Consider the following 24,806-nt stretch of genomic DNA (forward strand, 5'->3'; position numbering starts at 1 on the left):
GACAGGACTGGTTTGTTGTTTTGTTTCGTTTTGTTTTGTTTTTCTTTATTATAAACCATTATGTTGTAGACTTTTCAAAAGTAGTTCAGAGCAACTTTTAAAAAGAGTTAGTTCAGTCCAGAGTTACTGCAGCTTTTACAAATGCTAATAATTAATCTTTACCTCTGTGAAATGAAACTCTTCTCATTTTATAAGAGAAGGCGAAAAGATCTGGGTCATTGGGTTAATGACTTAACCTTTATTAGATAAAAGTTCTTCACCAAGACTGAGACAAGAGTTTTCCTTTTAATATGGCAAAGGATTTTTAATCTACATTTTACCTGGTTTTTGTTCACTCAACAAAAATAAAAATAGGTGGGGCCGGAGAGATAGCATGGAGGTAAGCTTTCCCTGTTCTCCCTGCAGACTGCTGCCAGGGCTCTGGGAACCGCCCTGTTCCTCAGACACCTTACTTTCATATGGCTTCCTTGTACAATGTTTTGGAGAGAACTTGCATGACTTCTTACTAAAGTGCAATGGCAGAAGGTAGTGCTGTTCTCTGGATTGTTCCACTAATGCTCTCTCTCCACTCCCCAGGACTGGCTTTAATCTCGGAAAAATCACACCAGCGCCATCTGCTAACCTCACTACCACCCAAGGTACAGTCTGTGAATCCCTTGGTTCGAACACCCAGTGTTGTGCCTTTTGTCCTGCGTGCTTGCACTTGAGTCTTGCTGCTGGACCTGGCATGAAGTAGCTGCAGAAAGTTTGGTGCTGTGGTGCTTGAGGAGTGTGCATGAGGGACAAGAGAGTGCGTGAGGGGAGGGAAACAGTAGTATGCATGAAGAAGGAGTCTGCCCTGTCTGTCATTCCTGACAGAAGGTTTGTTGGAAGAAGCAAGGCTCTGCTTGATCTATAGGTGCAAGTAGGTGGATTAAGTTTTCTCTCTGTATCTTTTTCATCAGTAACTTAAAATTTCACCCATTGATCATGTGACATAGTGCTAAGGCAGCAAAGGACTAAATTGGACTTCCCCACCCCAGTATCCGTAGACTAGTTTACTGTATAAATAAATTAATTTTTCTTTTTAATTTAAAAACCTTTTGTTAGGGGCCGGGGAGATATATGGAGGTAAGGTGGTGTTTGCCTTGCATGCAGAAGGATGGTGGTTTGAATCCTGGCATCCCATATAGTCCCCTGAGCCTGCCAGGAGCAATTTCTGAGCGTAGAGCCAGGAGTAACCCCTGAGCCCTGAGTGCTGCCAGGTGTGACCCTAAAACCAAAAATAAATAAATAAATAAACCTTTTCTTAAAAAAAAAAAGTACAGTGTGATTCTGGACTGAATAGGTAGTAAGTACAGCTGGGATGTTGTTTGCCTTGCACTTGGCTGACCTGATTTGGGTATCCCATTGAAGGTTCCCCCAAGAACCACCAGGAGTAATTCCTAAATGGAGAGCTGGTTACTTGTACTGGTGTGACTAGCTCCCCATCCCCACCCCCAAAAAATAGAATCATACACTGTGCCCCTCACAACCATTGCCACTGCAATTCTGATGTAGTTCCTCCTGGTAGGGTTTTGTTTTTTTTTTTGTTTTTGAACCACACCTGTTTGACGCTCAGGGGTTATTCTCAGGGGTTATTCTGGCTATGCACTCAGAAATCGCCCCTGGCTTGGGAGGATCATATGGGACACTGGGATCTAACCACAGTCTGTCCTAGGCTGGCGCTTGCAAGGCAGACGCCTTACCTCTAGCGCCACTTCTCTGCCCCCACTCCTGTAGGTTTCGTTGAGTTCATTGAGCACAGTGTCTTGTGAACTGTCCTGTCCTTCCAATTGAAGATGTTGAAGTGTCATTTTTTAATAGCGACATTATTCTTTTTTTTTTTTTTTTTTGGTTTTTGGGCCACACCCTGTGACGCTCAGGGGTTACTCCTGGCTATGCGCTCAGAAGTTGCTCCTGGCTTCTTGGGGGACCATATGGGATGCCGGGGGATCGAACCGCGGTCCATCCTAGGCTAGCGCAGGCAAGGCAGGCACCTTATCTCCAGCGCCACCGCCCGGCCCCCGACATTATTCTTATATTGTGGAAATACCATTATTTTGTTACCATTCACCCTTTTGTCGCAGGTTATTTAGTTTTTCCCACTGCAAATAACAACACAGTGACCCTCTCCCCTCTCTCCTCTAGTCATCTGATACACATTTTGGAGAGAAGACTATGCATGACCCCAGTAGTAGGTCTTTGTCAGAAGGGCATTTCCTCACATGGCTTGAGAGATGAGGGCACTGATAGCTCCAATGCTCTGGCTGTCCTAACCCAGCTCTCTCGAGCACTTGTATTAGGTCATTACCGCTATTCCCCTCCAGAGCAGCGCCTCTGGAGCTGCTATCTGAACCTCTGAACGCTCAAACGTGGCAGGATGCCCTTGAGACACACCTCCTCTCCTGCCTCACTTCCTGGAGGAAAAAACAACTCGGTGATCTAAAACGGTCAGAGAGGAAAAGAAAAGGAATTGTCTAGAGTCATAAATAACTTGAGTGAATGGCTTTACATAAACACTTGAAATAAGGAGACTGAGCAGCAGTCCTGTCCCCGCCAAAGCAGTGAGACCAGGTTTTCTGGAAGTTACACTTTGCATTTCTCACAGTCTGGTGACCTGAATTTGGAGGCCAGTGTGGAGTCCAAACAACAGTAAACCCTTAGGGCTCCACTCACTTTACGGTCTGAGTATCAAGTTTTAAACTCTACATATGTTGTTTCATTGAACCTCGTATCAACTCCACAAGAAAGAGTACAGTGAACAGCTCTCTTCTCTGGACTTTTTCCATTACAAGACCCTGAACATAATCCAACTCCCAGAGTCCCCCAGCTCCAGAGCCTCATGTCCTTCTGCCTGGATCATTCTTAAGTAATTCACTGAGGACCTGAGAGCCACACATGGAGAACGTGCTTTGCATGTGGGATCCCTGGGCTTAAGCCCCAGCCCAGCACTTCCATTCTCTTAGCCCATCATGTGTGGCCTGAAACTCCCCTTGGTTCCCCCATCCCATCCCTCAAAACAGAAAACCACCAAAAGTGCACCTGAGGAGTGCTGGGAAGTCAGTTAAAATGACTGTGTGCTGTACTTTAGCTGCCTGTAGAAATTGAGGGAAGTTGCGCTGTTCTACATCAAGCCTGGACTCTGCAGACCCGCACAGATTTTTAATGAAGTCCATACAGGGACAGGGAGGGCTGACGCCTGTTTAGGTTCCTGGGATGATATGTTAGTTTCCCATTCTCTAGCTATGGCATCTTTGTTGTGATTACCTTCTCTGTAAAACAAACCTTTCTTGTACACCATGGTGAGCTCCCTCACATGGAACCATGTTTCTCTGGAGAGTGCTCTGCTCTGTCCCCAAGGAGAAGTGCATTAGAACCTGCTGTCCCTATCTGTGCCGGGGGAGGTGAGACTTTGTCGGGGAAATGTGTTTAAATACCTTCTGCCAAATCCAACCTCTCAGCCACTTTCTTTTTTTTGGCTAGGGCCTACCACCTACACAAAAGATTTCGTCGCCCCGGAGGCCCTTGTGGTTGACGGGGGAGGCAGGCCCTTCTACGAGAGTGCCCCGGACAACCCAGTTCCCTCAGGGCTCCAACCACTCACTGCGGATGCCACCGTAACCTCTCTCAGTGAGGCAGCACCGTTGCCGAGCAAGCCTGTGATAATTCCTTTCTCTTCAACCTCATGCAAGCTGGAAACTCCACTGGTCAAGGTGGGAGAGCTATTTCCAGGTCCTCTGAGTGGGGAGACCCTGGGGAGCTTTTCAGGACTGCGAGTTGGCCACACAGAGGACACTACCACCAAGTCGGCCAGCAAAACGCCCCCACCAAGCCTATCGGGTGCACAGCCTATCAAGACCGCCTCTGGCCCCTCAGGGTTTAGTTTTACTGGTCCCTCAGTGTTGGACAAGCCCACGGAGCCCTCTGTGACCTCTGTGCCTGCTGTGCCAGTAGCGCCAGCCACAGCCACCAGCACCAGCAGCTCCTCAACCGGGGTTTTTGGCAGTCTGCCCCCCGCCAGCACAGGACCCTCAGGCGTGGTCAGCTTTGGAGGGCCCACCCCAACTGGGATCAAGACTGGTTTTACATTTGGAAACCAGCAGGCCAGTAATACAGAGCCTGCTGCTGCACCGCTGCCAGTCACCACTGCCTCAGACCTTCCCACCTCCTTCCCCAGCTTGACCTTTGGGGACCTCCTGAGTTCAGCAGCTGCTCCCAGCCTGCCCACTGCCTCTAGTAAAACCACAGAGGAGGCCCCAACGCCAGATCTGCCTGAGAAACCAAGCAGCAATGAAGTCTCAGCACCAGCCACCTCGCTCCCAGAGCAGCTGCCGGCCCTCGTGCAGACACCCGAGAAAAAAGAAGCTGCTCTCAGCCCTCCAGTAGACAACAGCCTCCAGGCACCCAGCCCTGCTCTCGTGGCTCCTGTGGCAGAAACCCCAGCCACTGCTCCTGGGGTTCCTCAGGTCAAGACTGAGCCACCAGCTGCACCTCTTGCAGGACTCGAACCGGCTGCTGCCACAACTACCACAGTCCCAAGTACTGTCCCAGCGCCTGCAGACACATCCAGCGCGCTCACCCCCACCTCCACTGCGGTCTCCACTGCTGCACCAACCCCCGTGACAGAGACAACAGTGTTCGGGGCAGCCACTTCTGGCACCTCTGTCTTTTCCCAGCCACCACCTGCCAGCTCCAGTTCCGCGTTCAGTCAGCTCACCCCCAATACTGCCACAGCCCCGTCAGTGGCCCCCGTATTTGGGCAGGGGGCCGATAGCACGGCACCGAGCCTGTTCGGGCCACAAACCAGTAGCATAGCCAGCACGGCAGCCAGCACGGCCCCAGTTAGCAGCTCCGGCTTTGGCAGCCCAGCCTTCGGCACGGTAGCCACCGGGGTATTTGGACAGGGTTTCGGACAGGCCCCAGCCTTTGGGCAGGCTACTAGCAGCCCGGCTAGTGGCTTTTCCTTCTCGCAGCCAGGGTTCAGTTCCGTGCCAGCGTTTGGGCAGGCAGCTGCCTCTACCCCGTCATCAACCAGCGGGAGTGTCTTTGGGGCTGCCTCAAGCTCCAGCAGCTCCACCTCCTTTTCCTTCGGACAGTCCTCTGCCAGCTCTGGGGGGGGCCTGTTTGGCCAGAGCAGCACCCCAGCTTTTGGCCAAAGCCCCAGCTTTGGGCAGGGGGGCTCTGTGTTCGGCAGTGCATCAGCCACCACCACCACAGCGTCCCCATCAGGGTTCAGCTTCTGCCAGGCTTCAGGTAAGACTGGGGACGGGACCCTGACCTGGTGACTAAATGGGGGAAATAGGACCAAAAGGTCAGTGGGTGTCTGGCAGGGCGACCCCGTGAGCACAGGAAGCCTTCAGTATGGTCACTGGCAGTAGGCCTGCTTCTCAGCATCACTTGCCTCAGACAGCTGCCACTCTCCCAGCGTCCACGAACTGACCTACTGTCCTGGAGTGCCAAGTGTAGAGCTCCAAGCTCCACATCTACCCTCACTGTTCTGCCAGTGTCCGTCCCCTCTCACATCCCCACCCTGAGACACCCTCCTGCCTTGGAAGGCAGTACTGACTCTTGAGTCACTTCGGGGTTTTCTTCTCTTATTTTTATTCTGTTTTTATGTGTCAAAAATTCAATTGACCTGGTGATAGTACAGTGGGTTGGGCATTTCCCTGCAGCTGGCCCAGGTTCAATTTCCCATGACCCTATACCAGGGATCTCAAACTCAATTTACCTGGGGGCCGCAGGAGGCAAAGTCAGGGTGATCCTTGAGTGCAAAGTCAGTAGTAAGCCTTGACTATTGGGGGGGGGGGTGACCCAAACAACTAAAACAAAACAAAAAAAGATTCCTCTAGGGCAGAGCCACAAAATGTTGTACGGAGGGCCGCAAACAGCCCATGGGCTGCAAGTTTGAGACCCCTGCCCTATACGGTCCCTTGAGCACCACCAGGTGTGATTGCTTCCTACCCACCCCCAAAAAGACAGGAGAATAGAAAGTATTGAGGTTGGAATGATAGTACAACAGGTAAGGCGTTTGCCTTGCATGTAGATGACCCAGGTTGAATCTCTGGTACCCATATTGGTCGCATAAGACTACTAGAAGTGGGGCCGGAGAGGTGGCGCTAGAGGTAAGGTGTTTGCCTTGCAAGCGCTAGCCAAGGAAGGACCGAGGTTCGATCCCCTGGCGTCCCATATGGTCCCCCCAAGTGAGGGCCAATTTCTGAGCACTTAGCCAGGAGTAACCCCTGAGCATCAAACGGATGTGGCCCAAAAAAAACAAAAACTATTTTCTAGTTGTTCAGAAACTGAAAACAATCTTTAAAAACTTTGTCAGGGGAGATGCTTAGGGCTGACTTCTGGCTCTGTACTCAGGGATTACTCCTAGCAGACTTGGAAGAACATATGGAATGTCCTAGATTCATTCTAGGTTGGCCATGTGCAAGGCAAGTGCCCTCCCCACTTTACTATTGGTCTGACCCAACTTTGTGTTTCTTTTATAGTTTGAGCCGTAAAGCCTGGCCATGCTCAGGTTCCTGCTAGTTTCTGTGTGGATTGGTGCCTGGGCCACCTCCCCTCTGGCTCCTATCTAATCAGTGCCAGTGAACACAACCTCCCATCTGCCAGCTCGTGTTTGGGACCATGTGCTCCATGGTTTCCCAGACCCCATTTCACCCTGGCACATTAGGTACCTGGAACAATGACCTACCCCACCCTGATACTTTGCATTTGAGAAAATTTGGGATTTGAGAGAATAGGAGAATAGAAACATTTGTAATAGGGCCAAAGCAATTATACAGTGAGGAGGGCCCTTGTCTTGGATGTGGTTGACCCAGGTTCAATCCCTGATACCCCATATGGTCCTCCAAGCACTGTCCCAGGCACTTGGGGCACCCTCACCCTGAGTACAGAGCTAGAAAAATCTCTCAGTATCACTAGGTGTAGCCCCCAAAAAATAGTCACTTTTTTTTTTTTTTTTTTTGGTTTTTGGGTCACACCCGGCAGCGTTTAGGGGCTACTCCTGGCTCTAAGCTCAGAAATCGCCCCCGGCAGGCGATGGGATGCCGGGTTTCAAACCACCGTCCTTTTGCATGCAAGGCAAGTGCCTTACCACTGCACTATCTCTCCGGCCCCCCCTTTTTTTTTTCCGGACCACACCCATTTGCTCAGGGGTTACTCCTGGCTAAGCACTCAGAAATTGCCCCAGGCTTGGGGGGACCATATGCGACACCGGGATCGAACCTCGGTCCTTCCTTGGCTAGCCCTTACAAGGCAGACACCTTACCTCTAGCACCACCTCGCCAGCCCCCTATTTTTTTTAATATTTTCACTAATTTGCATATCATCCTTGCGCAGGGGTCATGCTAATCTTCTCTGTATCGTTCCAACTTTAGTATATGTGCTGCCGAAGTGAGCACATTCACAATATTTTATAGTTAACTGGAGACTTCTTGCCAGCTTATGATGGAGGGGAAAGCTACTCTGAGAATAGAGCTGCTTTGTGGTGAGGGATGGTGCTACTGGGTTTCTGGGCCATACTTAGTTGTGCTCAGGAACTATGCCTGGCAATGCTTAGGAGTAGCGGCTGGTGGATTCAGGGGGCTATAGACGGTGCTGGGGATCCAACAGGGTCGGCCACATGCAAGGGAAGCACCTGTAATATCTCTCCAGCCTGAGCAAAACCAGCTTGACCAGCTTCTCATTCCACATATATGTAGGGTTTGCCTTTAAGTTATTTAGTTATCATTTTTCTCCACCTTTGTATACAGGGAAATATGCTTTATTAGAGATTTATTGTTGGGTATCTTAATCTGAATCTTTCAGTGTTGCTAAATAATATTGATGTTATAAAATGCATATCACTCAATTGAGTTACACTTTTTTTTTTTTTTAAAACAGGCTTTGGATCTAGTAATACTGGTTCTCTCTTTGGTCAAGCAGCCAGCCCTGGTGGAACAGTTTTTGGTCAGGTAAATATGTGTGCTTAGTTTTGTTTTGTTTTTTTTTGGGGGGTTTTTGGTTTTTGGGTCACACCTGGCAATGCTCAGGGGTTACTCTTGGCTCCAAGCTCAGAAATCACTCCTGGCAGGCTCAGGGGACCATATGGGACACCGGGATTCGAACCAATGACCTTCTGCATGAAAGGCAAATGCCTTACCTCCATGCTATCTTTCCAGCCCCAGTGTGCTTAGTTTTATTTGTGCCCATTCAGTGTAGATTCAGTGCAAATGGAAACCATGTTTCCCATTGCCTAAGTGACCCCAACTCTTCCCCAATGTGGTTTTTAAGTTTTGTCTTTTTTTTTTTTTTTTTTTTTTTTTTTATGTTTTAGAGATACAGAAAGCTTAGTTTCCTCTTGGATTTCCCAGTTTTATTTAATTGTCTAGGAAAAACTGTTTAGCAACACTGGCCTATTTCTAGTGATTTTCTGCCTGCCTTTTAGGCAGACTTTTCCCATGGACTATGATTCTGCAACCATATAGGATGCTGGGAATCGAACCCAGGTCAGCCACAGGCAAGGCAAACCCCCTGCCTGATAGATATCGCTCCAGAAAAATAAAATTCTGATAAAACTGAGCTATAATTTCCAAAACTATAACCCAGATTCAAAAACTCAGCAGCTAGAAGTAGAATATACCGAAGCAAAGAAAACTGGTTCTGCCAAAGAGGCCACTCGGTCAGCAAGTGCAGGTTTACCCAGTCAATTCCTGGCACCATGAGTTGGCCCAGGACACCACTAGAAGCAAAACCCTGCATGCACACATGCATGCACAGCTGGTAACTCCTCTAAGATCTAACAGTTAAAGACCTGCCAATCTACACGACAAATCTCAATGATAAAAGAAGAAAATCAGCTGCTTACCTTCAGTTTCCTTACGGCCAACTTCAGGGCCTTGGCAGTGAGAACCACAGTCCATCTGAGAATTTCTTTTTTTTTTTTTTTTTTTGGTTTTTGGGTCACACCTGGCATTGCTCAGGGGTTACTCCTGGCTATCTGCTCAGAAATAGCTCCTGGCAGGCACGGGGGACCATATGGGACACCGGGATTCGAACCAACCACCTTTGGTCCTGGATCGGCTGCTTGCAAGGCAAACACCACTGTGCTATCTCTCCGGGCCCTGAGAATTTCTTAAGCTTGGTACGCAGTAGCAGTGACTGACTACTGATTCACATGTTCAAATCCCTGACTTCCCTGTGGGCAGGGAAAAGTTGCTGACTACGTCGCCCAGTGCCTCAAGGGATTGGCATTTACACCACAGCCAGCCGAGCAGCAACAGCGAAGGGAGGGCATATTTCTATAGATATGAAAAATCAAGGCATTTGAAGCCATGGTGATTTACTTTATTGTTGTTTGTTGGTTTGATTTGGTTTTGAGTCACACCCGTCAACGCTGAACTCAGGTTACTCTTGGCTTTGCACTCAAAAATCACTCCTAATAGGCTTTGGGGACCATAGGATGGTGGGGACTGAACCAGGGACAGCTGCAGGCAAGAACAACACCCTCCCTACTGTACTATAGCTCTGGCCCCATGATATACAAATTTTATACTGTAATCAGAGGAATAATACATACCCCCACTAGAGTGTCCATTTCCCTCCATCACTGTCACTCTACCTGCCTTCTGTGCCCACACACACACACACACACACACACACACACACACACACACACACACACACACACACACACACACACACACACACACACACACCCACACACACCCTCTCTCTCTCACTGCCATGGAAAGCTCAGTTCTATAGATCACCTCCTAGGTTCTGTGAGTTTTGACCAGTAGTTATTCTCCTACTGTGCAGCTTTGATTTCACATGTGAGAAAGACACTTCTGTGTTTGTCTCTGTCTTTCATGCTGATTTCACTCAGTATGAGCCCCTCAATTTCCATCCACAGAGCAGAAAATTGCATAGTTCTGTCCTTTTTTTTTAGCCAAGTACAATTTCTTTCTGTATCTGCACCATAGTTTCTTTTTCCAGTCATGTATTCTCGGACATTTGGGTTCTTTCCAGGGGCTGGAGAGATAGCACAGTGGTTGGGCATTTGCCTTCTACTCAGCCAACCTGCATTCTATTCCTGGCATCCCATATGTCCCCCAAGCCTGCCAGGGGCCGTTTCTGAGCACAGAGCAAGGAATAAACCCTGAGTGCCAGTGGGTTGGCCCAAAAAAACAAAACAAACTTGGGTTCTTTCCAGATTTGGGGTTTTTTGGGGGGTTTGGGATATTTTGGGGGTTTATTTGTTTGTTTGGATTTGGTTTGAGGGCCATATCCAGTGGCACTCAGGGGTTACTCCTGGCTCTGAGCTCAGAAATCGCCCCTGGCAGGCTCAGGGGACCATATGGGATGCTGTCAATCGAACCACCATCTGTCTTGGGTCAGTCAGGTGCAAAGCAAACGCCCTACCACTGTGCTATCTCTCCGGCCCCTCTTTCCAAATTTTGGCTCTCATGATATAATGCAGTGAACATAGGAGCACAAAAGATTAGAATTTGGGGGCTTTGGGGTTAGATGCCCAGAATTTCTGGGTCATATGAATGCTCAATTTTTAATTGAGAGGAGTCCATGTTGGGTTTGTTTTTTTTTTTTTGTTTTTTTTTTTTTTTTTGGTTTTGGTTTTGGTTTTGGTCCACATCCAATGATGCTCAGAGATTATTCCTAGCTGTGCACTTGGGAATTATTCCTGAAGGTACCATGGAGGGGAACCATATGGATGCCAGGGATTGAACCCAGCTTGGTTTTATGCAAGACAAGAGGGATACCTACTCTACTATTGCTCTGGCCTCATATTTGTTTTTAAACTTACAGAATTCTTTTGTGTGTCTGTGTGTATCTGTGTTTTTTGGGTCACACCCGACACACTCAGGGCTTATTCCTTGCTCTATACTAAGGGATCAGTCTTGGTGATGCTCAATGGTCCATATGAGATGCTGGGGATCAAACCCAGGTTAGCCATGTCGAGGCAAATGCCCTACCTGCTGACTGTGCTGCTGGCCCAGCTCCACTGAGAGAATTCTTACCTAGCATACCTGATAGAAATTTGAAAGAGTTCTAAGGAGAAAAAAAAATGTTTGATCTCACCAAAATAACCAGCTTTTGGGTAAAAAAGCCATGAAGTTAGGAAAGTTAAGGCTGTATACCCACAGAGCAGCTGGATTCAGAATAGAAAAACAATGGGAACCAAACTGTACCCGCACCCAAGTGACTAAAATGGAAACAGCTGACACAGTGGTCCTGCACAGGAGGTGGAGCAACTAGAAATAGTCGAACATTCCTCGTGGACTCGAGAGTAGAAATTCATCTGACCCTTTGCAAAACCATCTGGTAGTATCAAAAGGAGATGCTTAAAATCCCGCCTGACCCAGCACATCTGCTGCTGCGTCTGTGACCAACAGAAATGAAGGCCTCTGCTCCCCAGAAAACATGGGTGCGAATGTGCACCGCAACATAGTCACAACAGCTGGGAGGAGGCGATCCGAGCCCTGATGAGCTAAGGCAAATTGTCTTCTCCAGTAGAGCACTACAAAGCTGTGAAAGAAAAGATTCTGCTCACATAGAACAGTGCTGGTGAAGCCCCTGTACAGAATTCAGCTGAAGGAGCCAGATGCAGGGGGGGGTGCTGTGGGTACCTTTCGTTGGCGTCAGATAACAGCCCAACTTTCCGAGTGGTGCTTACCTGGAAGACCTGAGAAATGGAGTACTCAGGTGGCTTCTCAAGTACCGTTAGACAACTTGAACATTCTAAAGTTAGATGTGAAAATTGAGCTCTGAAAGTAAAAATAGTAATGATGTGGGGTTTTTTTTTAAAGTTTTTTTTAAAAAGGAAGAATATTTCACATGTGTGAATATGAAATACAGCTGAATTACGTGTTTTAAGAAATGCTAAAAGAGGGCCGGGTAGGTGGCGCTGGAGGTAAGGTGTCTGCCTTGCAAGCGCTAGCCAAGGAAGGACCTCGGTTCGATCCCCCGGCGTCCCATATGGTCCCCCCAAGCCAGGGGCGATTTCTGAGCACATAGCCAGGAGTAACCCTTGAGCGTCAAACGGGTGTGGCCCAAAAACAAAAAACAAAAAACAAAAAAAAAAAAAAAAGAAATGCTAAAAGGGATAAATGCCTAAAGAGATAACACTCACATCTGCCTTACTCGTCGCTGACCCAGCTTCGATCCCATATGATCCCCATACAATCCTCAGAGCCTTGCCAGGAGTGATCCCTGAGTCAGCCCTGTGCACTGCCAGGTATGACCTCAAAAAAAAAAAAAAAAAGAACTTAAAAGATAAATTTTATTTTACCAAAATAAAAATTACTAAGGAAAGTTCAAGGGACAATGAACATATATTATTAATGATTCAAGTTAAAAGCAGGGGGCACATTCCTGTAAAGTTGCAAAGTGCAAATCCTGGCACAGTCCCTCTGTCCAGTTCTCTGCTTAGCCTGCCAGTGCAAGTAGGCCTCACCCGCCCCTCCTCTCTGGGAGAGTTTGCTATGAGCTAGTCCAGGCCTGGAGAGAGAGAACAGCTGGTAAGACACTGGTATTGCATGCAGCCAACCTGGGTTCGTTTCCTGGCACAGTCAGGAGTGATCCTGGGCAGGGAGCCATGAGTAAGTTCTAGGCATTGCAGGGTGTGGGGAGACAAAAGACTAGTAGTTTCTTGCCTCTGTGTATTTAGCAAAATTCATGTGCGTGTGCACCAGGGTAGGACAGTTTTAATAAGCCAAGCCCAAAACATCCGCACTCAGGTGGATAGGGAAATGTGTAACTTTCTCCAGTGGAAAGTTAGTGGGCTGTGAAAGGAAATGATAGCCACAGCAGAGATGCTTTCTAGGAACTCTTGGACCTTACATATTAAAAGCAGGGCTGTATCTTCAGTGCTGAGGACTATGATGTTCACAAGATGAGCATTGTGAAAATCAGAACTTTCAGGGGGGCAGCAATGTAGAAACATTATGCCGTTCATGCTCATGGGAAAATACTGAGTGCTCTCAGACCCTAACAGGAACCCACCAAATCATAGCAAACAGGCACTTTCTAAATCCAGATAGGGAGAAATTCCTTGTGCAGACCCTGTCTATCCCCATCCTCCTTTGGGCCTGGAGCAAGAGTTCAACTGGTAGAGCACTTGCTTTGCATGTGGCTCACATGGGTTCAATCTCATATTGTACACAGACCCCTCCAGGAAAGCCCTGAGTACTGCTGGGTATGGTTCAAAAACAAATAAGAATCATCCTCCTTAAAGGGAAGAAAAGACCAGAAAGTACAGCAGGTAGGGCACTTGCCTTGCATGTGACTGACCCTAATGAAATTCCAGGCCACAAATAGTAGTATCCCAAGCACTACCAGGATCCAATCACTCCTGAACACAGAGTAAATTTGTTTTTGATTCTGTTATGATAGTTAAGAGAAAGGAGCTAAAGGCCAGACTGGAAAATGGAAACTATGTAATGTTGCCTTCCATTGCCTGAAGCTCCTGGGCTCCTGGGAGGCTTATCCTGGCCCCAGCACTTTCTAAACAAATACTTGAAGCCAGGGCCTTCAGCCCATAGCTCCTGTCCTAGTACCTATCTGCAGGCTGAAGGTCGAGACCCAGCCCTCCACTCAGCACTCAGTGATTATCCTTCCTCTCTGAGCATGCAAGAGTGAGTACTCCTATTTTCTTTTTTTTTTTTTTTTTTTTTTTTTTTTGGTTTTTGGTTTTTGGGCCACACTCGTTTGATGCTCAGGGGTTACTCCTGGCTAGGCGCTCAGAAATCGCCCCTGGCTTGAGGGGAGCATATGGGACGCCGGGGGATCGAACCGAGGTCCGTCCTACGCTAGCGCTTGCAAGGTAGACACCTTACCTCTAGCGCCACCTTCCCGGCCCCAGTACTCCTATTTTCTCAAGCAGACTTTAGTGTCCAGCGTCACAGCTGCACCCCAAGGGGACTCACATAGTGCTCTGAGGGCTATGAGTTTGTAGCGTTACTGGACCCTCTTAGAAAGCCTCAGAGAATCAAGGTGGAAGGGCTCAGTCATTGGGCTCTGTTATCGGTGTGAAATACTAACCAGCAGCCAGTTCTTGTGCCTGGGATTCTATTTCAGGGCTATTTCAAAGTACATTATATTCTTAGCTTGTTTAATTCACTCCTGATTTGTGGTTGACTTTTGATCCCCATTTTACTCCTTCAGTGCTCTGCATCCCGTCGTTGTCTTCGTGTGTGTGTGTGTGTGTGTGTGTGTGTGTGTGTGTGTGTGTGTGTGTGTTTCTGTCTTTAAAGTTTCTCTAGGGAGGTTCCTCTGCATGGTGACCCATTTCCAGAGATCCATCTTTGCTCCAATGTCAGCCAAGGAGATGTTACACTTACCTAATAGTAGCAGTGAGTGGTCCCTCAAGCCTTGCATTAGCCTTCATGAAAAGGAACAGGGAGACAGAGATGAAGTGCCTGCTGCTTGCCGCAGTTCGGCGCCCGCACGAGGCCCAGCCTTCCAGCACCCTCTTAGCAGGAGATTTGCAAACTCGGACGGAAATTCAGCTGTGGTCATCATTTCAACAATGCCACTAATTCAAGCTGCTTTCTGAAGCCCTGGGAAAGTCATTACGAAATAAAAGTGCAAAATTGGGAGAAAAAACCATGTACATCATTTAGCAGCCCTTGCTGATGAGTTTGGCCAAATGACTTGCTTCATCAAAATAAGTGGTTCTCGTGAGGGGCTAGAAATGTTTTTCAGTGCTTTTATGGGGGGAGGGAACATAAGTCCCCTTCCCAGTAATTGTGGCCAGTGGAGTGTGGGCAAGAGGATAGATGAGGGGCCGGGAAGGTGGCGCTAGAGGTAAGGTGTCTGCCTTGCAAGCGCTAGCCAAGGAACGGACCACGGTTCAATCCCCCGGCGTCCCATATGGTCCCCCCAAGCCAGGGGCAATTTCAGAGCACATAGCCAGGAGTAACCCCTGAGCGTCAAACGGGTGTGGCCCAAAAACCAAAAAAAAAAAAAAAAAAAAAAGAGGATAGATGAATGTTTAGATGTTCCCACCATCCGTAAATCACATTTTGCATCCGATAACCATGAAGGCGGACTAGCTTGAAAACTTAGGACCGTGGTGTAAGCAGGTCCTGTCTGGAAACCAGCACCTCTGGAGCAGTGTCTATACCAGACTGAGGCCTTTTGCTGCTTCCCTGGGCCCAGGCTCTGCCCAGCTGGAGACACAGCCTTGGCTGACCGCTTCCCGCTAACCTCTCCTCCTGTCCCGTTTCCTGCCCTTTTGTTTTGCAGCCGGCCTCATCATCCAGCAGTGGTGTGTTTGGCTCAGGGAGTGCCGGGCGAGGCGGAGGCTTCTTCAGTGGCCTTGGAGGGAAACCCAGCCAGGATGCAGCCAACAAAAACCCATTCAGCTCAGCCAGCGGGGGCTTTGGAGCTGCTGCTGCCACCCCAAGTAAGTGAAGGAAGTTTCCCTGGACCCTCCATCCCCCAGTACCATTTTGCCATCTCCTGGTGGAGTCATCTGGGCAGTCCCCAAAACAAGGAGATCTGTCTGGAGGGCAGTTGTAGGTTTTTTGAGGACTCATCCTTAGGAATCATAAAAAAACATCAAAGAGAGGGGCCAGAGAGATAGCATGAAGGTAGGGCGTTTGTCTTGCATACAGAAGACGATTTGAATCCTGGCATCCCATATGGTCCCGATCGTAGAACCAGGAGTGACCCCTGAGCGCTGCTGGGTGTGACCCAAAAACAAACAAAACTATCAAAGAAAGGGCCAGAGCAATAGCACAGCAGGGAGGGCAATTGCCTTACACCTGACCTACCCAGGTTCAATCCCTGGCATCTTATGTGGTCCCCCCAAGCCTGCCAGAAGAAATTTCTAAGTGCAGAGCTAAGAGTAACTCGTGAGCACCACTGGGTATGGACCAGAACCCTTCCCTTCGTCCCCCTCAAAAAAATAAGCCATATGGGGCAGAGGCTATGTTGATTCTTCTCCTTGTTTCTCAAGACCCAGCATGGTGCCACTTAGTCCTGGAGTGAATGCAGGCCCCCTGGGCATGATGGGAATGGGGCTGCTGGGTGTGGTCGGAGAGGGAGTGGTCATGTTCTCATCCACAGGGTCTTGGAATTTGCTCTGACATTCAGTTATTGGAGGAAAGTGTTCCCCAAAAGCTGAACCCTTCATCATTTATCATATCCTCATTTTTGTTTGATCCAAAGCTCTTGTCTTTATACTGGTGCTTTCTTCTTCTCCAATTGATTTTGAAAACCCTTTTGTTGGTTTGTGGTTAGAAGCCAAAATAAATCTGCTTAAATCTAAACAAATAGGCATCCCCTAGGGTCCTCAGAGACCCTCCTGAGCACAGAACCAGGAATAAGCCCTGAACACTGCTGGGTGTGGCCAAAAAAAAAAGAACAACGGCCCAAATATAGGCATCCTGTTGCTAGTGAAGGCTGAATGGAGCCAGGAAAGGTTCATCTTCATCTTCTCTTTCTTGACCACATAGGAAGCTTCTCCACACCAGAGTGTTCAGTGTGGGTGAATCAAATACCAATGCTCTGCAAGCAGGCAAGTGCATATAGGAGAGGAGAGCTACTGAGCCACCCTGTCCTATGCCTTTATACTTATGCTGCTGCCCCTCTGCTGTCCTATCTGACCTGTGAAATGGAAGCAAAGTCAGCTCCACTCTTGATTTTCAAGGCTCTGGAATCAGACATCTTTATTCTTTGGGGGTGGGGGGCAGGCCACACCTAGTGCTCAAAAGTTTTTCCTGGCTCTTCGCTCATAAATCCCTCCTGGCAGGCTCAGGGAACCTTATGAGATGCCAGGAATTGAACCGGGGTCTGTCCCGGGTTGGCGCATTTAAGGCAAATGCCCTACCACTGTGCTTTTGCTCCAGCCCCATGGAATCATTTTCTTTTGGGGGGGGGGGTCACACTCAGCCATGCTCAGGGGTTACTCCTGGCTTTGCACTCAGAAATCGCTCCTGGCAGGTATGGGGGACCATATGGGATGCTGGGATTCGAACCATCGTCCATCCTGGATCAGCTGCTTTTAAGGCAAATGCCCTATCGCTGTGCTATCTCTCCGGTCCGGAATCAGTTATTTTTTATTCTTGAGCTTTTAGTCAGCCTAGAACTTAGAATGCAGTCAAGCCTCTTGGGCATTTTCAAAACTGATTTGAGATGAGCACTCCCACAGAGCCCATGCTCCTGGGGGGAGGTGGGTTCCCCTTTTCCTAGGTTGGCAGCACAGAATTTAAGGGCTCCAAGAGCACACTTTGAAAACATGGTTCTAGTAAGTCTATGTTTCCCATCCAGGAAGCAAGGCCATGGTGGATAGCAGACTGATGAGTGACTGTCAGAAGCTACAAGGCAGTGAACCCACCTGGCTCTACCCTGCATGGACTACATGCAGCCTTTGGCACAAGGCAGGCACTAGATAACACACCAGGTCCACAGGCTCAAAAGGCTGGAATGCTGACTGGCATGCACACAGCACTACACCTGCTCTGAGTGTGGCCAAGAGCATGTCTGGTGGCCAAAGCAACTCATACTTGAGACCACGCATAGGCCTATCACACCCAAAGCCCTCTCCTGAGCACTACTAAGAGCTGTGTGTCTTGTGCCAGTGTGTGTATCTCCTGTCATGTCCCATTTACACACAAAAACACACCCACTTCCAGCTGGTTTGCTAGTGAAGGGAGCAAGAGCCTCTCACCTCAAGACTAAGGCAGGTATGAGCAGCTAGAGATTCCCCTGGGCGAAACATTGTCCACTTCACACCACAGGGCAGTAGTCACCTCGTGAGCCCTTTTGTTCCTCTGACTGATGCTAAACGGAAAGGACCTTTCCTGCCCTATTTGCTGTGGGCTGTGGCAGGAATGGTGTGAGACCACATACCCGAAAAAGCACAGTGACTTCTCATTTGACCTTGACAGCAGCCATGGGGGCCAGAGCTAGGTGGTTGTGTCTTAACTCTCTCTCCTCCGTCCCTCACAGTTCCTGGGTATTTTAAGCCAGTGTGACTGCGACACACATGCTGCCAGGATGCACCCAGCACCTTAACACAGAATTCTTGTTACTTTTTGTTTGTTTGCTTTTGGGCCACAACCAGTGGGCTCAGGGGTTGCTCCTGGCTCAGCCCTCAGAAATCACTCCCGAAGAACTCAGAATCCAATGGGATGCTGGGGATTGAACTCTAGTCACCCATGTGCCAGGCAAACACCCCCCACACTGTGCTCTAGCTCGAGACAAAGAATTCTTTTCATGTTTGGTTTGTTTGTTTTTGAATCACATCCTGCAGTGCTCAGAGGTTACCCCTGACTCTTCTCAAGGATCACTCCTAGTGGAGCTTTGGAGCCTTTGGAGCTTGAGAAATTGAACCTGGGTTGTCCTGGTACACTGCAGGCACCCTGGACTAGAGACCTAGAATTCTTCAGGAGATAAGGGAGCAAGAAGCTTAGAGACTCATTGTTCTCCCGGCTGCTCAGAAGTAATGTTGCCAGAAAAGCCTTTCACCTCTGTTCTGAGTCTCTCCTAGAATTTATTTCTGATGTAGAATTCTTGTGTTTTCAGCACCAATCAAGTCAAATTTGTGGCCTCTGTTCTTGAAATTCTGTGTCAGCACCAGTTCAGAGACACCTGGTTTGGGTCTCCAGCACCTACTGTGGTGGCAGTAAAGTACTCTGGTGTGGAGCGCAGGAGACTACCCATTGAGAGCTGAAACTGGCCAATGGCAAAGGAGTGACTGGGCCTCTGTAGGCATCTGGTGTATCTCCCAGTTCTCCATCACTGCACAGAACAAGGCCACGCAGTCCCTGGTTCCAGGTCATTATGCCTGGAAATAGGTGACCCTGAGGCCAAGTAACTTCCCTGGATTATGCCTTGAAAGCCCTGAAAGTGCAGGTGCTCACAAGATGGGACTTTTTTTTTTAGAGGGGGGGTCGTACCCAGCACCGCTCAGGGGTTACTCCTGGCTCTATGCTCAGAAATCGCTCTTGGCAAGCTCAGGAGACCATATGGGATGCCGGGATTCGAACCACCAACCTTCTGCATGAAAGGCAAATGCCTTAACTCCATGCTATCTCTCCGGCCCCAAGATTGGGACTCTTAAGGAGTCCCGGTGACTGCTTGCCACGGTGACAGCCGCTCTCCATGGCTCACCTGAGCACCTTCCCTGCCTCCTGGTCCTAGCACTCAGGCCATGTCAGAGTTGTGCCTCTTGAAGAGCTGACAGTCTGTGCCTGCTTGAGTGGGTGTGGGCTGTCTCAGGGCTGCCGGTTACTAGTACTAATATCCAAGTGTGTGTGTGTATATATATATATATATATATATATATATATATATATATATATATATATATATATATATATATATATATATATATAGCTTTGGCCATTCCTGTATTTTCTGTCAGATTTGCCAGGCTCATAACAATAGCATTCGGGCCATCTTGGGTTTTGTTTTTTATTTTTTGGTTTTTGGACCACACCTGGAGACATTCAGGGGTTACTCCTGGCTATGTGCTCAGAAATCGCTCCTGGCTCGGGATCAAACAGTGGTCCATCCTAGGTTAGCACACCAAGGCAAATGCCCTACCACCTGTACTACCACTTTGGCTCCGCCATCTTGGTTTTGAAGTGTCCCTTTTCCTGAAGCTGAGGGGGACCACCAAGATAGGATCAGATGATGGCGGGCTATGGGAGTCTCTCAGGAGGAGGAAACAACACCTGAAGACTGACCCATCCTTGTTCAGTGACCCCAGCCCCAGGGTAGTAGGCAGAGCAGAGGCAGTGGCTGTGCCATGTGTGCTGGGAGCACAGGACACAGACTGTGTGCCAGCTAAACTGCAGATGCTCAGTGCCCGAAGCCCTGTCGCTTGACGCCTCTATAGACAGCAGGGGGTATAATTCCCATGTGAGGTGACACTACTGGCCTGATGGTCAAGGGACAGAGGGAACCCTGCTGAGGCACCTCTCCCCGTATCCTGGTACTGCCTCTATTTGCCCCCCTCAGCTTGTACCCAGAAGTCTAGGGCCAGGCTTCCTGCATATTACAGTAGAGTGAGGACTATTGGCCTGCATCTCTCCTGAAGAACAACCCCCTCAACCTGTTCTCCTCCCCAGACACCTCCAGCTTGTTCGGGAACAGCGGTGCCAAGACGTTCGGCAGCTTCACCAGCTCCTCGTTCGGAGAACAGAAGCCCACGGGCACATTCAGCTCTGGGGGTGGCAGCGTGGCATCCCAGGGCTTCGGCTTCTCCACGCCCAGTAAGACAGGTAGGGGGGCTCGGGCAGGAGGAAGAAGGGCATGTGGTCAAAGGCACCTGCTTTCAGCCTTCCACACTATTTATGGAGCATGGTACATTGGTCTGGGTCTCTGGGACAGATTCAAGAGCGTTGAATTGTGTCACGTGAGTTGGTAGATGAGGGATTCTCTTAGGGAAGAAAGCAGTGCATAGGTCAGCAATTCCGCCCACCCAAGTCAGCCCATTCCCATTAACAAGGCACACAGGTCTGTGGGGTATCTGTGGTGACCCCATTCTGTCTGTCCCCCAGATGGGTTCTCTCCCTGGAGTACAGCATGCCAGGAGTGCTCTGCGTGTGGGTGGGTACAAGTGCATACTCTGCAGCTTCCAGCTCTGTCCTCACAACCAGGTGCATCAGGCATGTTTCTTACCCTCCTCAACGCTGCTCAGACAGCAACCTTTAGCAAGTATCTGATAGTCGGTATTCATGGGGCTGCCTGTGTAGACTGAGTGAAACCCCTGTGGCTGTTCTAGTCCTTTGGACAGCTCCACCTTTCTAGAATAAGCTCAGCTTCGTTGCCAAGGCTGAAGCCCAAACTTGTCCATGCAAGGTATTTTTTGCTGCTTTGTTATACTCAAGTTGAGACCCCGGACACTTGTTGGTTTTTGATGTTTTGTTTGTTTCTGTTTTTGGACTACACCTAGCAGTGCTCAGGAATCACTCCTGGTGGGCTCGGGGAACCAGGAGGGATGCCAGCGATTGAACCCAGAATCAAACTGAGATCGACAACTTTCCAGGCAAAAATGCTTTACCCATTGTGCTCTCAGTCCAGCCCCGCTCCAGACACTTGGGAGTATTAAACACTTGTTCATGTGTTTGTTCCCTACCGTGTAGTCTGGCTCAGAACATGAGGAAGAAACTCACATAGGGTGCTTATACTTACAAAGTGGACTCCCACAGCCATGCCAGGGGAACAGTTCACACACACACACACACACACACACACACACACACACACACACACACACACGCACGCACGCACACATGCTTGCCTCCTGCGTTCCTCTGATGTGGGAGGACTGACTAGCGGGAAATGGCTTTAGGGTTTGGTTTTATTCTTCACAGTTAGGGGCTGTGGGAGATATAGAAGACACACCCTGCAGCACTACTGTTCCTGCCTCTGTGCTCAGTCCAGAAGCAGCCCTCAGCCCCATGATGGGGCATCTGAACAAATGGAGATGGTCCTGTGAGCCCACACTCCACTCCTATGGGCTCCGAGGGGATGTGGAAAGTCTGCAGCAGCCCCGTCCTGTGGAAAACTGAGTGAAGGCAGATGGGTCTTCGCTGAGAGAAACTCCTGAAGCCCAGTCCCTTGGGCCAGGATGCATCTCTATAGTAAAGTGTGTGCTGCAGTGGTAAGGAGGAGGCAGATCCCTGGGAAAGTAGGCAGGTAAGCACCAAAGGTTCCAGCAGCTGGATCACAGATGGCTTTACCAGGTCTGCAGGACCCATCTTGGCAGCAGAGTGGTAGGGATTGTGGGGGGGATTTATTGTTTTTGCCCTAGATGGTCTCTTGATATGTAGAGGGACCCTTGGTCCCAGTACATAGAGACAAACAATGTCTTATTAAAAACTTCTCATTGTGGGGCCAGAGAGATAGCACAGCAGTAGGGCATTTGCCTTGCGAGCGGCTGACCCAGGGATATCAGTGGCTCGAATCCCGGCAACCCATATGATCCCCTGAGCACCGCCGGGTATGGCTCAAAAAACAAAAGCTTCTCATTGTTTGGTCTGAGCAATAATATAGCTGGCATTTGCCTTGCACATGGCCAACCTTGGTTCGATCCCTGGCCCCATGTGATTCCCCCAAACACCATCTGGAGTGATTCCTGCTCACAGTGCCAGGAGGAACCCCTGAGCATTACCAGGTGTGGCCCAACGAAAACTGATAGTCCACTAGGGAGACGAGAAAGAAGCCTCAGGCTCCAAAACCAGGACCTAGAGAGTCATGGGTCTGGAAACAAACACTGACACAGGAAATAACTCACACAGTGCAAGGGGTTAAAAACTGGTTGAGGAATTTCAACGTGCTAGCCTTCTGCTCCTAAAGAGGCAGGTAGCTTAGTGGAAGAGGACCAGAGAAAGCCCCAGCTTTCCTGAGACCCAGGCTTTTCTTGAGCAAGAACCAGGCCATATCCTAGAGTGGAGAGCTAATACTGAGTAAGGTAGAATCCAGTAATCCAACAGGGAGGTTGTTTGCCTTGCACATGGCATCCTACAAGGTCTCAAAGCACTGCCAGGAGTAACGTCTGAGCACTGCCAGCTTTGGCCCAAAACAACAAAAATCTGATTTTTAGTCATCAAGATTATTTTATTTTAGGAACTATGTTTTTTATCCAGGTATCCTGTCCCAGCTGATTTGAGCTAACATTTCTGTCTTAGAGGAAATGCATCCTCCCGCTTTCCGTGTGTTTTTTCTAGTAAATTCCCCTCTACCTCCCCTCAATACAATGCTGAGCTTGAGCAAGCTGCAGAGGTGAGGAGGTCAGGCGGTTGGAGCCGGCCCCTGCTTTAGAGCTTGTGTTCAGTTCCTAGGGGGCTGCCAGTTAAAGGCTGGCATGGAACGGGTAACCAGGCTACCAAACCAGTCCAGATGCCAAGGATGGTTCTTTTCTTAGAGGGGGATTTGCATATTTTGGTTGGGAGGGGGTTGCTTTTTGTTTTGGGGCACATTCAACTGTACTCAGGGCTTACTCCTGGCTATGCACTCAGGAATCACTCCTGGCAAGCTCAGGGGGACCACATGGGGTGCCAGGGATCAAACCCGTGTCAGCTATACAAGGCAAATGCCCTCACCACTATCCTGTCTTTTCAGCCTCAGATTTTTAATTTTTAGTTCAGTGGTTTAGATGAGTTTGAGAAATCCCAATTTTCTAAGAGGTCAGTGGTACCAGGGAGGATTTCAGAGAAGGCGGAGGAGAGACAAGACTGCAGCATCCGTATCCTCAAGGCTGGACTCACCCCTTGCAAGTACCCTACCAGTCACAGGATAGGTGATCTGGGTCTCTCAGACCCTCGCCTTCCCAGCTTCCTGACTGAGTTCTCGCCTGTCAAGGCCAGATCGAGGTTATGAGAGGGTCGGAGGGAGCTGGCACTGGTTCGCTGACGGGTGGTTAGCCTGTTTATGTTTCTTCCAGAGAAGGAAGCGATGGGTCTGTGGTATCTAATCACTGGTTGCTTCTCCCACGGGACCACAGCGGCCTTCCTGGATCTGTCCCTTAGTTATAATAAGTTGCTGTTTGAAGGGGGGCGTGGGAGTGTAATTGAGTCCTCCCTGTCCTGTCCTTCCTCCATTATGGAGCCATTCATTTCTCACTCTCCTTCACCAAGAACTCTGCAAGCTTCTGAGCACAAGGCTCCAGATAGGGCCTGGGAAGAAAGAGAAATAGGATCTGAGTGCCATCTTCAATAATTCACAGGGGGTGGAGTGGTAGGGGGGTAGCTCTTGCCTTTTTCCAACCCATTGTATTTGCGACCCAGCAGGCTTCATTTGTGTGGCTTGGAATTTCACTGACGGTTTTAAAATACACAACATGAAACCAAACGTGTGCTTTAGCAAATAAACATCCTCTCAGGTGTGTGGCCACCGCTGCCAGAAAGCAAATGACTGAACCTCAGGACCACAGTCCAGTGGGGCCTGTGGTGCTGGCTTCCCACAGTGCCCAGAAGCCTGGGGTGTGATCCTGCCCTGAGTCCTGCTCCATCCTCTGATCCCCAAGAGCTCCTTGCTGATCTCATTCCCCATTTCCCTGGAGCTTGCAGCTGCTAGGCCAGAAGCACTCAGGGTCCATGTGAGCTATGTGTCTGGGCTCCTCTGTAGCAGTAGGTAACCCCATGTCCCTTTCCCTTGGCTGAGCTAAAGGCATGTCATAGGCCCATGAAGCCCTGGGCCTGCAGGTGGTCGGTCAGTCCATCCACATGGATTGATGGGCCATGAGCAGGCCATCAGGTATCAATAAACAAAAAGCCCCTGGCCACATGCCCACTCCAACCTCACTAGGCCCTGAGTTCTTCTCAGGGCTGGGGCCTCTTCTCATCACTGGTTCCCCCACAGTTTTTTGTTTTTGTTTATTTTGGGGGGGTTGGGGGGGTCACACCTGGCAGCGCTCAGGGGTTACTCCTGGCTCTATGCTCAGAAATGATTCCTGGCAGGCTCGGGAGACCATATTGGGATGCCGGGATTAGAACCACTGTCCTTCTGCGTCTAAGGCAAACGCCTTTCTGCTGTGCTATCTCTCCAGCCCCTCACAGTTTTTTTGTGCCAGACTCCACCACTGGCCTGGAGTGCCCTCCTGTTCAGGGCTGGAATGGAAGGGTCTCAGATGGAACCGCTGTTCTTGGTGGCAGTCCTATTGCTCCTAGCTGAGATTGGAGACCATGGGTGTCTGCCAGTTTCTAAGAACCCCCCCAGAACTCACCTAAGTGGACCCCACGCCTTCTTTATGGCAGATTGGCCAAGAAAAGAAGCGTTGCCATTCAAGGTCTTGGCCTATGAGTCTAACATTATTTTCCCTC

The 24,806-nt window shown here is 49.3% G+C and overlaps 1 protein-coding gene and 1 non-coding gene across 2 annotated transcripts in view; one reads left to right on the forward strand and one right to left on the reverse strand.

Annotated features, from left to right (window-relative positions):
- NUP214 (nucleoporin 214) overlaps window positions 1-24,806 on the forward strand; it is a 99,590-nt gene that overhangs the window by 72,268 nt on the left and 2,516 nt on the right. Inside the window, exons 28-32 of the mRNA XM_049772815.1 lie at window positions 577-645; window positions 3,521-5,274; window positions 7,912-7,982; window positions 15,274-15,433; window positions 20,109-20,261. Of these exons, the coding sequence (XP_049628772.1) occupies window positions 577-645; window positions 3,521-5,274; window positions 7,912-7,982; window positions 15,274-15,433; window positions 20,109-20,261 (2,207 nt within the window). The remainder of the gene's footprint in view (window positions 1-576; window positions 646-3,520; window positions 5,275-7,911; window positions 7,983-15,273; window positions 15,434-20,108; window positions 20,262-24,806) is intronic.
- Window positions 7,324-7,430, reverse strand: LOC126010653 (U6 spliceosomal RNA). Its single transcript, XR_007496671.1, has one exon. It is a non-coding gene; the product is annotated as a U6 spliceosomal RNA (small nuclear RNA).

This window comes from Suncus etruscus, chromosome 5 (assembly GCF_024139225.1).
Source record: "Suncus etruscus isolate mSunEtr1 chromosome 5, mSunEtr1.pri.cur, whole genome shotgun sequence".
NCBI classification, from domain to species: Eukaryota; Metazoa; Chordata; class Mammalia; order Eulipotyphla; family Soricidae; genus Suncus; species Suncus etruscus.